The sequence below is a fragment of the Entelurus aequoreus genome, linkage group LG26 (genome assembly GCF_033978785.1).
Source record: "Entelurus aequoreus isolate RoL-2023_Sb linkage group LG26, RoL_Eaeq_v1.1, whole genome shotgun sequence".
Lineage (NCBI taxonomy): Eukaryota > Metazoa > Chordata > Actinopteri > Syngnathiformes > Syngnathidae > Entelurus > Entelurus aequoreus.
In genome coordinates, this window is record NC_084756.1 from 38522681 (window position 1) to 38537380 (window position 14700).

The following is a 14700-nucleotide window of genomic DNA, read 5'->3' on the forward strand; positions in this document are numbered from 1 at the left end:
AAAAGCTAACTACGGCAAGAGATAAGATAGCTTCTAAGTCAAAACGAAATGCGTTTGAGTTTGTAACACACAACACTGTACTGACTTAAAAAACTTCAACAATCATATTACAGTAGCTGTAAAGTATTTGCTCCAGCTGGCAGGGACGTTTTTGTTCCGGTTTATTTGGGTAAGCACTCTATTTATGTGAAAATAGCTTGGCTTCAAATTCCACATTTACAGCTTTGTGTTACTTTCACCTCACTCTTTCGGCTTCCGTCTGCTCCAACGTCTCACTCTTCCTTCCTGCTGGCTTCTAGAAGCAGCACTTCATCCTCCGTATGTTCAGCTTCAAAAATATAAGGTTGTGAATTTGCCCAAAAATAGTCAACTTTGTTGGACAACGATCCGTTTTCTGTTTTTTTTGTTTTTCATTATCAAATCAAAAAACGAGGAAATTGATTATTACGTAGAATTATTTTTCTTTTTTAAATGAAAAAAGAATGGCCGCGACGTATAATATTCCAGAAAATATTGCAGATTACCCAGAATTCACTGTTTTCTGGGTCATTTTGCACATTGAAAACTTGCAGCCAACTCCTACATTTCTCACCCGATTCGAAGCGTTCCACCATCCACACACTCCACTCACCTGGAACAATCAAACTACCATTTTCCAAGTTGAAAACAATTCCAGGAATTCCTAAAATTCCCTGTTTTCCAAAGCCCTATTTTCACCACTTCCTGGAAAGTTTTCACAGTCCACATTTTTCAACTGTTTCCCACCATTCCACTTTCTTAACATTCCTCTTAGTTGGGACAACAAAATTTATTTTTTTTCGCCAAAAAAAATTCCAGGAATTCCGAAATACCCATACTCAATTGAGTATGGGTATTTCGGAATCACCATTTTTCAACCGACTCCAAAAATTCCAACACCAACTCATTCGTATCATCTAGGACAATTGCGCTTGTGTCAATATTTTTTTTTAAATCCCAGTTTTCCCGAAATTCCCAAATTTCCAGGAAATAGTAAATTCTCAAAATATTGTGCCATTTTTAGACCCGATTCCGACCTTTCAACCATCCACCCACACTACTCTTCCGAGATCTCGTAAGGCAAAACACGTTTTCCCTCTCTCGAAATTCCTGGTTTTCCCGCAATTTCCCGAATTTTCTCCCCTTTGACAATGAATTGACATTATAACATCTACTGCATATCCCACATTTCTCACCCGATTGGAACCATTCCACCATCCACACACTCCACTCACCTGGAACAATCAAACTATCATTTTCCAAGTTGAAAACAATTCCAGGAATTCCCTGAATTCCTTGTTTTCCAAAGCCCTGTTTTCACCTCTTCCTGGAAAGTTTTCACAGTCCACATTTTTTTAACTGTTTCCGACCATTCCACCTTCAAAACATTCCTCTTAGTTGGGACAAAAAAAGTTCCTTTTTTCTCCTGGCAAAAAATTCCAGGAATTCCGAAATACCCATTCTCAATTCAAACAGTTACTAGGTCACCATTTTTCAACCAACTCCAAAAATTCCAACACCAACCCATTCATATCATCTAGGACAATTGTGCTAGTGTGAATTTTTTTTTTTAAATCCCAGTTTTCCCGAAATTCCCAAATTTCCAGGAAATAGTTCTTCAATGCCCTAAATTCTCAAAATGTTGTGCCATTTTTAGACCCGATTCCGACCTTTCAACCATCCACCCACACTACTCTTCTGAGATCTCGTAAGGCAAAACACGTTTTCCCTCTCCCGAAATTCCTGGTTTTCCCGCAATTTCCCGAATTGTCTCCCCTTTGACAATGAATGGACATTATACAATCTACTGCATATTCCACATTTCTCACCCGATTGGAACCATTCCACCATCCACACACTCCACTCACCTGGAACAATCAAACTATCATTTTCCAAGTTCAAAACAATTCCAGGAATTCCCTGAATTCCTTGTTTTCCAAAGCCCTGTTTTCACCTCTTCCTGGAAAGTTTTCACAGTTCACATTTTTCAAGTGTTTCCCACCATTCCACCTTCAAAACATTCCTCTTAGTTGGGACGACAAAAGTTCCTTTTTTTTCCCAAAAAAAAATTCCAGGATTTCCGAAATACCCATTCTCAATTCAAACTGTTACTACATCACCATTTTTCAACCGACTCCAAAAATTCCAAAACCAACCCATTCATATCATCTAGGACAATTGTGCTTGTGTCAATATTTCAAAGAATTTCCAGTTTCCGAAATTCACACATTTTCAGGAAATAGTTCTACAATGCCCTAAATTCTCAAAATGTTGCGCCGTTTTTAAACCCGATTCCGACCTTTCAACCATCCACCCACACTACTCTTCTGAGATCTCGTAAGGCAAAACACGTTTTCCCTCTCCCGTAATTCCTGGTTTTCCCGGAATTGTATCCCCTTTGACAATGAATGGACATTATAACATCTACTGCATATCCCACATTTCTCACCCGATTGGAACCATTCCACCATCCACACACTCCACTCACCTGGAACAATCAAACTATCATTTTCCAAGTTGAAAACAATTCCAGGAATTCCCTGAATTCCTTGTTTTCCAAAGCCCTATTTTCACCTCTTCCTAGAAGGTTTTCACAGTTCACATTTTTCAACTGTTTCCGACCATTCCACCTTCAAAACATTCCTCTTAGTTGGGACAACAAAAGTTCCTTTTTTCTCCTGGCAAAAAATTCCAGGAATTCCGAAATACCCATTCTCAATTCAAACTGTTACTACGTCACCATTTTTCAACCGATTCCAAAAATTCCAAAACCAACTCATCTAGGACGATTGTGCTAGTGTCACAAAAATGGATAACGATCCGTTTTCCGTTTTTTTATTATCAAACCAAAAAAACGGGGAAATTTATTTTTATGTAAAATGAGTTTTCTGTTCCAAACAAACATAGACGGACCGTCGACCAAGTTAAGAACTGAACCCGGGCCCGGTGTGGTGTCCGGATGTGTTCCGGGGCCGCCAGTTCCATAGCCCTGCTCCACAGTCTTGTGTTAAAATCAATACTTCTGACATGGAACTCAAAACCCCTGCGTACCTTTCAAAATCAACAGGGTTCTGACAGCAACAGTTTGAAGTAGCACACCTGTGGAGCGCTACCTGGTGTAGTTTGTGTGTGAGTGGTCCGACTACCACGACTACTCCCAGCCAGGACTCGCTCCCTTCCAGTCTCAGACCAAGGGGGGCAGTGTTGGACTGCAGGGGGGATTCTGGCAGCTTGACTCTGACCCACATGCTGCTCCATTATTCATGCATGGCGTCTGTCCAGCCAGCCAGCCAGTGTGTGTGTGTGTGTGTGTGTGTGTGTGTGTGTGTGTGTGTGTGTGTGTGTGTGTGTGTGTGTGTGTGTGTGTGTGTGTGTGTGTGTGTGTGTGTGTGTGTGTGTGTGTGTGTGTGTGTGTGTGCGCGCAGTCCTCGTGGTTCCTTCTTGCCATGATGTATTTCAACTGGGACTCTTGGGTCTCTGGTTTGTACGGCGAGAACTTGGCACTGGGCAGGTCTGGGAGTCCCCCGCTTAACGTTCCATTTCTTGTTGTTTGGATGTTTTTTTCATGGGGCGAGTGACCGACTCTCCTTCCAGGCTCACACTTGCACACAGACCGCTAAGAGAAGTTAACCTGGGTCTGATAAAACTGAAGAAGTCCCACACACTTAAAGGCCTACTGAAATGATTTTTTTTTATTTAAACGGGAATAGCAGATCCATTCTATGTGTCATACTTGATCATTTCGCGATATTGCCATATTTTTGCTGAAAGGATTTAGTAGAGAAAATCGACGATAAAGTTCGCAACTTTTGCTCGCTGATAAAAAAAAGCCTTGCCTGTAGCGGAAGTAGCGTGACGTCACAGGAGCTAGTATTCCTCACAATTCCCCGTTGTTTACAATGGAGCGAGAGAGATTCGGACCGAGAAAGTGACGATTACCCCATTAATTTGAGCGAGGATGAAAGATTCGTAGATGAGGAACGTTACAGTGAATGACTTGAGAGGCAGTGATGGACGTATCTTTTTTCGCTCTGACCGTAACTTAGGTACAAGCTGGCTCATTGGATTCCACACTCTCTCCTTTTTCTATTGTGGATCACGGATTTGTATTTTAAACCACCTGGGATACTATATCCTCTTGAAAATGAGAGTCGAGCACGCGAAATGGACATTCAGTGCCTTTTATCTCCACGACAATACATCGGCGAAATGCTTTAGCTACGAGCTAACATGATAGCATCGTGCTTTAACTGCATATAGAAACAAAAGAAATAAACCCCTGACTGGAAGTATAGATAGGAAATCAACAATACTATTAAACCGTGGACATGTAAATACACGGTTAATGCTTTCCAGGCTGGCGAAGGTTAACAATGCTGTGCTAACGACGCCATTGAAGCTAACTTAGCAACGGGACCTCACAGAGCTATGCTAAAAACATTAGCTCTCCACCTACGCCAGCCAGCCCTCATCTGCTCATCAACACCCGTGCTCACCTGCGTTCCAGCGATCGGCAGAAGGACGAAGGACTTCACCCGATGCGTTTGGCGGCCCGGAGACGTAGGAAGTCAAGGTGAGGTCGGCAGCTAGCGCGCCAACAAAGTCCTCCTGGTTGTGTTGCTGTAGTCCGCTGCTAATACACCGATCCCACCTACAACTGTCTTCTTTGCAGCCTTCATTGTTCATTAAACAAATTGCAAAAGATGTCCAGAATACTGTGGAATTATGAAATGAAAACAGAGCTTTTTGTATAGGATTCTACGGGGTACCATAACTTCCGTTACTCGGACTTCGTCACGCGCATACGTCATCATACCGCGACGTTTCAGCCGGATATTTCCCGGGAAGTTTTAAATGTCACTTTATAAGTTAACCCGGCCGTATTGGCATGTGTTGCAATGTTAAGATTTCATCATTGATATATAAACTATCAGACTGCGTGGTCGCTAGTAGTGGCTTTCAGTAGGCCTTTAAAGACACTCTATAATAGGGATGATGCTCGAAACCGGTTTTCCCGGTTGAACCGAGTCCTGGGACTCGAATCCCTTTTTGAGAACAGATATCGGTTATCGAGACCACTATAGTAAAGAAAAAGAGTTGGCTTGCAAGAAAAAAAAAAAAATTGTCTTCAATTAAAAAAGTTTTGCAAATAAAAAACAGTCTTCTTCAATTAAAACAAATATTGGCAAGTTCACAGCAGGTGAGGCGGACACTGCTGTCAGTCCTTGGTCAGCAAGGTCAGGCTCCGTGTCAGCAAGTTCTGCAGGTCCAGCTGAGTCCTGTTGAGCCTTTTCCTGAGTAATAGCTGTAGTTAGTATGTTCCAATAGCTGTAGTTAGTATGTTCCAATAGCTGTAGTTAGTATGTTCCAATAGCTGTAGTTAGTATGTTCCAATAGCTGTAGTTAGCATGTTCCAATAGCTGTAGTTAGTATGTTCCAATAGCTGTAGTTAGTGTGTTCCAATAGCTGTAGTTAGTATGTTCCAATAGCTGTAGTTAGTATGTTCCAATAGCTGTAGTTAGTATGTTCCAATAGCTGTAGTTAGTATGTTCCAATAGCTGTAGTTAGCATGTTCCAATAGCTGTAGTTAGTATGTTCCAATAGCTGTAGTTAGTATGTTCCAATAGCTGTAGTTAGTATGTTCCAATAGCTGTAGTTAGCATGTTCCAATAGCTGTAGTTAGTATGTTCCAATAGCTGTAGTTAGTGTGTTCCAATAGCTGTAGTTAGTATGTTCCAATAGCAGCAGAAGTGCACTTTTTAGAGAGCTGTATTATTTTCAGTTTTGTGCCCAAGGGACTGATTTTATTTAACACTATATTATTATTTATACACCTATAGTGATCACAGAGACAGGTTGTTTTTGTGTTACTGTATATATTTGTTTTTCTGAAAAATCCCACTTAATATACTTTGGGTAACAACAGTCAGTATTTATTTATTTTATTTTATTTTTTAGGGGGGTAACAGTCAATATTTATTTATTTATTAGATATTATTTTTTTCTTAAATAATGAAAGTGAGCTTTTGTTCAACCATTGTGTGTTTTTTTTCCATATACAACAACCTATCTGGACTCGATAAGAGAATCGATAAGGAATCGTATCGATAAGAAGATTCGATAATAGGCTCGAACTCGATCATTTCTTATCATACATCATCCCTACTCTATAAATACATTTTCATTCATTGACCTATCAGGATTTTAATACCATTTTACACCAAAAATAATTTTAGCATACTTGTGAGGACGCTAGCATGCTAACATTTTATGCTAGCTTTTTTGTGTGCTAATTTTCTTTGTTTAAACCTGAAAATCTTGGTTTGTGGTACTCGGTGCTGTCATGCAAGTATGGTAATAATGTTAGCATACCTGTGAGTATGCTAGCATGCTAACATTCTACGTTAGCTTTTTTTTTTTGCCAATTTTGTATGATTCAACTGAAAAATCATGGTTTGTGATACTCGGTGCTTTCATGCAAGTATGGTAATAATGTTAGCATACTTGTGAGAATGCAAGCATGCTAACATTTTATGCTAGCTTTTTTTGCCGATTTTGTTTGATTAAACTGAAAAATCATGGCTTTGTGATACTCGGTGCTTTCATGCAAGTACGGTAATAATTTTAGCATCCTAACGATTTATGCTAGCTTTTTTTTTGTGGTAATTTTGTATGTTTAAACCTGAAAATCATGGTTTGTGATACTCGGTGCTGTCATGCAAGTATGGTAATAATTTTAGCATACTTGTGAGTATGCTAGCATGCTAACATTCTATGCTAGCTTTTTTTTTTTGCCAATTTTGTATGATTCAACTGAAAAATCCTGGTTTGTGATACTCGGTGCTGTCATGCAAGTATGGTAATAATGTTAGCATACTTGTGAGAGTGCTAGCATGCTAAGATTTTATGCTAACTCATGCTCACGTCGTCATCTTTTTCCTCTGCACTCTCATTTAGCAGCCGTGCACGTGATTCTTTATATTCCCAGCGGATGGTTCATGTTGACATTGAACAAGTGACATTTCTTGTCTGTTGAACATACTCGGTCAATAAATGTGGTTCTGGTTCTGGTTGTGATGGGAACATCCTCCATCAGCAGCAGTTTGACCTTGTGTGCGTGTTTGTGTGCACGCAGACGAGGAGGACGTGTGCGCCACGCTTCCTCTCGCCTCCATCGGCAGCTTCTTCTCGGACGACGACTCCCTCAAACAGCAGAAGAAGAAGAAGAGCAAAAAGATGAGAGAGGGAAAAGTGCCTAAAATGAAAAAGCGGAAAAAGGAGGTACGTTTTCAGACGGGACAAATTGTCCTCTATTCGACAAAACGTCCTTCAATCGTGTGCTGATCCTAAATGTGAAACCATTACATCATCCGAGAAAACATTCCTACATCCTTTCCTCGTTCCCTCAAGTCTTGCACGTGACCTCCCTTCCTTCCTTCCTTCCTTCTCTCCTTCTCTCCTTCATTTCCACACAGCAGCCTCACTTCTTCATCAAACAAAGAAGTAGATTATGGAGCAGGTCTCAGATCAGTTGTTTGGATGGAAGACAAGCAGAATATTCTCTCACAGCTTCTTCTGCAAGTAAAAAAAAAACAATTCTCAAGTAAAAAAAACAAAAAAGACTAATTTTGCCAGAAAAAAAACGATTCGCAAGTAAAAAACAAATTTTCTTCAGTTAAATGAAGTTAAGCGATTTGCAAGTTTAAAAACAATTTTCTTCAATTAAAAAAACAATTTGCATGTTAAAAAACAAACCATTTTCTTCAATAAAAAACTGATTCGCGAGTAAAAAAAAACCCAAACAATTTTCTTAAATTAAAAAACGATTCGCAAGTTTAAAAAAATACATTTTTATCAGTTGAAAAAATTATTTGCAAGTAAAAAAAAATGTTTCTGCATATAAAAAAATATTCACAAGTAAAAAAAATATATATATATATACAAAACAACTTGCAAGTCTAAAAACACGTTTTTGCAATAATAAACGATTCACAAGTAAACAAATAATTTTCTTAAGCTAAAAAAACAATTCACAAGTTTAAAAACAATTTTCTTCAATCAAAAAAAAAACGATTTGCAAGTAAAAAAAACAAAAAAAACAAATTTTGCCAGAAAAAAAACGATTCGCAAGTAAAAAACAAATTTTCTTCAGTTAAACGAACAATTTGCAAGTAACACATTTTCTGCAAGTTAAGCGATTTGCAAGTTTAAAAACAATCTTCTTCAATTAAAAAAACAATTTGCATGTTAAAAAACAAACTATTTTCCGAGTAAAAAAAACCCAAACATTTTTCTTAAATTAAAAAACGATTCGCAAGTTTAAAAAAATACATTTTTATCAGTTGAAAAAATTATTTGCAATAAAAAAAAATGTTTCTGCAAGTAAAAAAATTATTCACAAGTAAAAAAAAATATATATATATATATATATATATATATACAAAACAACTTGCAAGTCTAAAAACATGTTTTTGCAATAATAAACGATTCACAAGTAAACAAACAATTTTCTTAAGTTAAAAAAACAATTCACAAGTTTAAAAACAATTTTCTTCAATCAAAAAAAAACGATTTGCAAGGAAAAAATATATATTTTCTTCAATAAAAAAACGATTTGCAAAGAAAAAAAACAAAACATTTTTTTTGTTTAAAAAACAATTAGCGAGTAAAAAAAAAAAAATGTTTCTGCATCTAAGCAAACATTTCTTTCCCTTCCTTCCTTCTCTCCTTCATTTCCACACAGCAGCCTCACTTCTTCATCAAACAAAGAAGTAGATTATGGAGCAGGTCTCAGATCAGTTGTTTGGATGGAAGACAAGCAGAATATTCTCTCACAGCTTCTTCTGCAAGTCAAAAAAACCCCAAAAAACAACAATTTTTGCCAGAAAAAAACGATTCGTAAGTAAAGAACAATTTTCTTCGGTTAAAAGAACAATTTGCAAGTAACAAATTATTTTGTGCAAGTTAAGCGATTTGCAAGTTTAAAAACAATTTTCTTCATTTAAAAAAAACGATTCGCATGTTAAAATAAAAAACAATTTTCTTCAATAAAAAAACTATTCGCCCGTAAAAAACAAACAATTTTCTTAAATTAGAAAACGATTCGCAAGTTTTAAAAAAATAAATTTTTATCAGTTGAAAAAATTATTTGCAAGTAAAAAAAAATGTTTCTGCATAAAATTGTTTTCTGCAAGTAAAAAAAATTATTCACAAGTAAAAAAAACAAATATATATATAAAACAACTTGCAAGTCTAAAAACACGTTTTTGCAATAATAAACGATTCACAAGTAAACAAACAATTTTCTTTAGTTAAAAAAAAAACAATTCACAAGTTTAAAAACAATTTTCTTCAATAAAAAAAAAACGATTTGCCAGTAAAAAAAAAACATTAAAAATGTGTTTTTGTTTAAAAAACAATTAGCAAGTAAAAAAAATAAATGTTTCTGCATCTAAGCAAACATTTCTTTCCCTTCCTTCCTTCTCTCCTTCATTTCCACACAGCAGCCTCACTTCTTCATCAAACAAAGAAGTAGATTATGGAGCAGGTCTCAGATCAGTTGTTTGGATGGAAGACAAGCACAATATTCTCTCACAGCTTCTTCTGCAAGTCAAAAAACGATTCACAAGAAAAAAAACTAACAATTTTTGCCAGAAAAAAAACGATTCGCAAGTAAAGAACAATTTTCTTCAGTTAAACGAACAATTTGCAAGTAACAAATTATTTTCTGCAAGTTAAGCGATTTGCAAGTTTAAAAACAATTTTCTTCATTTAAAAAAAACGATTTGCATGTTAAAATAAAAAACTATTTTCTTCAATAAAAAAACGATTCGCGAGTAAAAAACAAACAATTTTCTTAAATTAGAAAACGATTCGCAAGTTTTAAAAAAAAATTTTTTATCAGTTGAAAAAATTATTTGCAAGTAAAAAAATTGTTTTCTGCAAGTAAAAAAAATTATTCACAAGTAAAAAAACAAATATATATATATATATATATATATATATAAAACAACTTGCAAGTCTAAAAACACGTTTTTGCAATAATAAACGATTCACAAGTAAACAAACAATTTTTTTTAGTTAAAAAAAACGATTTGCAAGTGAAAAAAAAAAAACATAAAAAATTTGTTTTTGTTTAAAAAAACAATTCGCAAGTAAAAAAACAAAAAAAAAATTCTGCATCCAAGCAAACATTTCTTTCCCTTTCTTCCTTCTCTCCTTCATTTCCACACAGCAGCCTCACTTCTTCATCAAACAAAGAAGTAGATTATGGAGCAGGTCTCAGATCAGTTGTTTGGATGGAAGACAAGCAGAATATTCTCTCACAGCTTCTTCTGCAAGTAAAAAAAAACGATTCTCATGTAAAAAAACAAAAAAAAACAAATTTTGCCAGAAAAAAACCGATTCGCAAGTAAAAAACAAATTTTCTTCAGTTAAACGAACAATTTGCAAGTAACAAATTTTCTGCAAGTTAAACGATTTGCAAGTTTAAAAACAATTTTCTTCAATTAAAAAAACTATTTACATGTTAAAAAACAAACATTTTTCTTAAATTAAAAAACGATTCGCAAGTTTAAAAAAATACATTTTTATCAGTTGAAAAAATTATTTGCAAGTAAAAACAATGTTTTCTGCAAGTAAAAAAATTATTCACAAGTAAAAAAAAAAATATATATAAAACAACTTGCAAGTCTAAAAACACGTTTTTGCAATAATAAACGATTCACAAGTGAACAAATAATTTTCTTAAGCTAAAAAAACAATTCACAAGTTTAAAAACAATTTTCTTCAATAAAAAAAAAAAGATTTGCAAGTAAAAAAAACAAAAAAAACAAATTTTGCCAGAAAAAAAACAATTCGCAAGTAAAAAACAAATTTTCTTCAGTTAAACGAACAATTTGCAATTAACAAATTTTCTGCAAGTTAAGCGATTTGCAAGTTTAAAAACAATTTTCTTCAATAAAAAAACGATTCGCGAGTAAAAAAAAAACCAAACATTTTTCTTAAATTAAAAAACGATTCGCAAGTTTAAAAAAATACATTTTTATCAGTTGAAAAAATTATTTGCAAGTAAAAAAAAATGTTTCTGCAAGTAAAAAAATGATTCACAAGTAAAAAAAAATATATATATATATATACGAAACAACTTGCAAGTCTAAAAACACGTTTTTGCAATAATAAACGATTCACAAGTGAACAAATAATTTTCTTAAGCTAAAAAAACAATTCACAAGTTTAAAAACAATTTTCTTCAATAAAAAAAAAAACGATTTGCAAGTAAAAAAAACAAAAAAAACAAATTTTGCCAGAAAAAAAACGATTCGCAAGTAAAAAACAAATTTTCTTCAGTTAAAAGAACAATTTGCAAGTAACACATTTTCTGCAAGTTAAGCGATTTGCAAGTTTAAAAACAATCTTCTTCAATTAAAAAAACAATTTGCATGTTAAAAAACAAACTATTTTCTTCAATAAAAAAATGATTTGCGAGTAAAAAAAAACCAAACATTTTTCTTAAATTAAAAAACGATTTGCAAGTTTAAAAAAATAAATTTTTATCAGTTGAAAAAATTATTTGCAAGTAAAAAAAAATGTTTCTGCAAGTAAAAAAATTATTCACAATTAAAAATATATATATATATATATACAAAACAACTTGCAAGTCTAAAAACACGTTTTTGCAATAATACACGATTCACAAGTAAACAAACAATTTTCTTAAGCTAAAAAAACAATTCACAAGTTTAAAAACAATTTTCTTCAATCAAAAAAAAAAACGATTTGCAAGGAAAAAAAATATATTTTCTTCAATAAAAAAAACGATTTGCAAGGAAAAAAACAAACATTTTTTTTGTTTAAAAAACAATTAGCAAGTAAAAAAATGTTTTCAGTTGTTTGGATGGAAGACAAGCAGAATATTCTCTCACAGCTTCTTTTGCAAGTAAAAAAACGATTCTCAAGTAAAAAAAACAAAAAAAAACACATTTTGCCAGAAAAAAAACGATTCGCAAGTAAAAAACAAATTTTCTTCAGTTAAAAGAACAATTTGCAAGTAACACATTTTCTGCAAGTTAAGCGATTTGCAAGTTTAAAAACAATTTTCTTTAATTAAAAATACAATTTGCATGTTAAAAAACAAACAATTTTCTTCAATAAAAAAACGATTTGCGAGTAAAAAAAACCCAAACAATTTTCTTAAATTAAAAAACGATTCACAAGTTTAAAAAAATACATTTTTATCAGTTGAAAAAATTATTTGCAAGTAAAAAAAATGTTTTCTGCAATTAAAAGAATTATTCACAATTAAAAATATATATATATATATACAAAACAACTTGCAAGTCTAAAAACACGTTTTTGCAATAATACACGATTCACAAGTAAACAAACAATTTTCTTAAGCTAAAAAAAACAATTCACAAGTTTAAAAACAATTTTCTTCAATCAAAAAAAAAACGATTTGCAAGGAAAAAAACAAACATTTTTTTTGTTTAAAAAACAATTAGCAAGTAAAAAAATAAATGTTTCTGCATTTGAGTAAACATTTCTTTCCCTTCCTTCCTTCTCTCCTTCATTTCCACACAGCAGCCTCACTTTTTCATCAAACAAAGAAGTAGATTATGGAGCAGGTCTCAGATCAGTTGTTTGGATGGAAAACAAGCAGAATATTCTCTCATAGCTTCTTCTGCATGTCAAAAAAAACGATTCTCAAGTAAAAAAAACCAAAAAAAACACATTTTGCCAGAAAAAAAACGATTCGCAAGTAAAAAACAAATTTTCTTCAGTTAAAAGAACAATTTGCAAGTAACACATTTTCTGCAAGTTAAGCGATTTGCAAGTTTAAAAACAATTTTCTTCAATTAAAAAAACAATTTACATGTTAAAAACCAAACAATTTTCTTCAATAAAAAAACGATTCGCGAGTAAAAAAAAAACCAAACAATTTTCTTAAATTAAAAAACGATTCGCAAGTTTAAAAAAATACATTTTTATCAGTTGAAAAAATTATTTGCAAGTAAAAAAAAATGTTTCTGCATATAAAAAAATTATTCACAAGTTAAAAAAAAAATATATATATATATACAAAACAACTTGCAAGTCTAAAAACACGTTTTTGCAATAATAAACGATTCACAAGTAAACAAACAATTTTCTTAAGCTAAAAAAACAATTCACAAGTTTAAAAACAATTTTCTTCAATAAAAAAAAAACGATTTGCAAGGAAAAAAAAAATATTTTCTTCAATAAAAAAACGATTTGCAAGGAAAAAAACCCAAACATTTTTTTTGTTTAAAAAACAATTAGCAAGTAAAAAAAATAAATGTTTCTGCATCTAAGCAAACATTTCTTTCCCTTCCTTCCTTCTTCCTTCATTTCCACACAGCAGCCTCACTTCTTCATCAAACAAAGAAGTAGATTATGGAGCAGGTCTCAGATCAGTTGTTTGGATGGAAGACAAGCAGAATATTCTCTCATACACTGATTGGTCTCCCTAAGGCAGAGCCATTATGCAGGAGCATCTCATCTGATGAGGTTATAAGCAGTTATCTGATTCTCCTCCCTGTGAGGGGCCGCCCGTCCTCTTTGTCCTCTTTGGCCCCCGCCATGTGTGGCTCTCCTCCATCTCTGGCTTCTTGCCTCGCCATTTATTTACCTTCTTCCTCCCTATGCATAAATGACATTTGTCTAGACGGCGGGTGCTGGGCCTCTGCATAACGAGCCTGTTATGCAGAGGTGTGTGATTGGATAACGCTGCGTGTGTGTGTGTGTGTGTGTGTGTGTATGTATGTGTGTGTGTGTGTGTGTGTGTGTGTATGGGGGGAGGAGAAAATTAAATGTGTGTGTGTGTTATTTGAAGGAGGGGAAGTGAGCAAAAATGAAGAGTGGTGGTGTGCACTGAGAATGACAGCAAAAGTAGGAAGAGAGAGAGAGACTGCTCAAATGTGGTCGCCATGGCAACACTGCCAGGCTGCTGTATAGGGTTGGCGGGCGCTGCGGCAATGCAAGCCTTTCCACTGCGCCACAGAGTGAAAACACCCGCAAGTCTGTGTGTCTGTGTCTGAGGTTGGAAGCAACAGGCTACACACACACACACACACACACACACACACACATGCTGCAAGATTTAAGATACACAAATTCAGACACACAAAAAAAACTTAATGAAGACACGTGTGTGTGCATAGAAATGTGTGCACACAACACTAATACACAATATTGTGTTGGCCGTGACACACACACACACACACACATTGCACACACACCCACGTGCACACACATGCAGGAAAACACCTCACCAGTATTAAGAGAGATGTTCTCCGCCTTGCTCCACCATTTATGGGGGGAAATGACTGCCAAAAGGCCACAGACACACACACATGTTCTTACTGATGGCCAACGATTCGCAAGAAAAAAAAGAAAAAAATAAATAAATTTGAAAACAATTTTTTCGCAAGTTAAAAAAAAAAATTACAAGTAAATATATGATTATTAAGTATAAAAACTTTTTTTTGCAAAATTATTTATTTTACTTGCCAATTGTTTTTAAATGATGAATAAACTGAAGAAAATTGTTGTTTTTTTTTACTTTCAAATATTTTTTTAATTGAGGAAAATATTTTTCGTTACTTGTGAATCGTTTTTTTAATTGAAGAAAAAAATTTTTTTTAAACGTTTTTAAGAAGA

The 14700-nt window shown here is 34.0% G+C and overlaps 1 protein-coding gene across 1 annotated transcript in view; it reads left to right on the forward strand.

Moving 5' to 3' along the window:
- The window catches only part of chd5 (chromodomain helicase DNA binding protein 5), a 136088-nt gene that overhangs the window by 17629 nt on the left and 103759 nt on the right, over positions 1–14700 (forward strand). The window contains exon 2 of the mRNA XM_062037812.1: positions 7154–7299. Within this exon, the coding sequence (XP_061893796.1) occupies positions 7154–7299 (146 nt within the window). The remainder of the gene's footprint in view (positions 1–7153; positions 7300–14700) is intronic.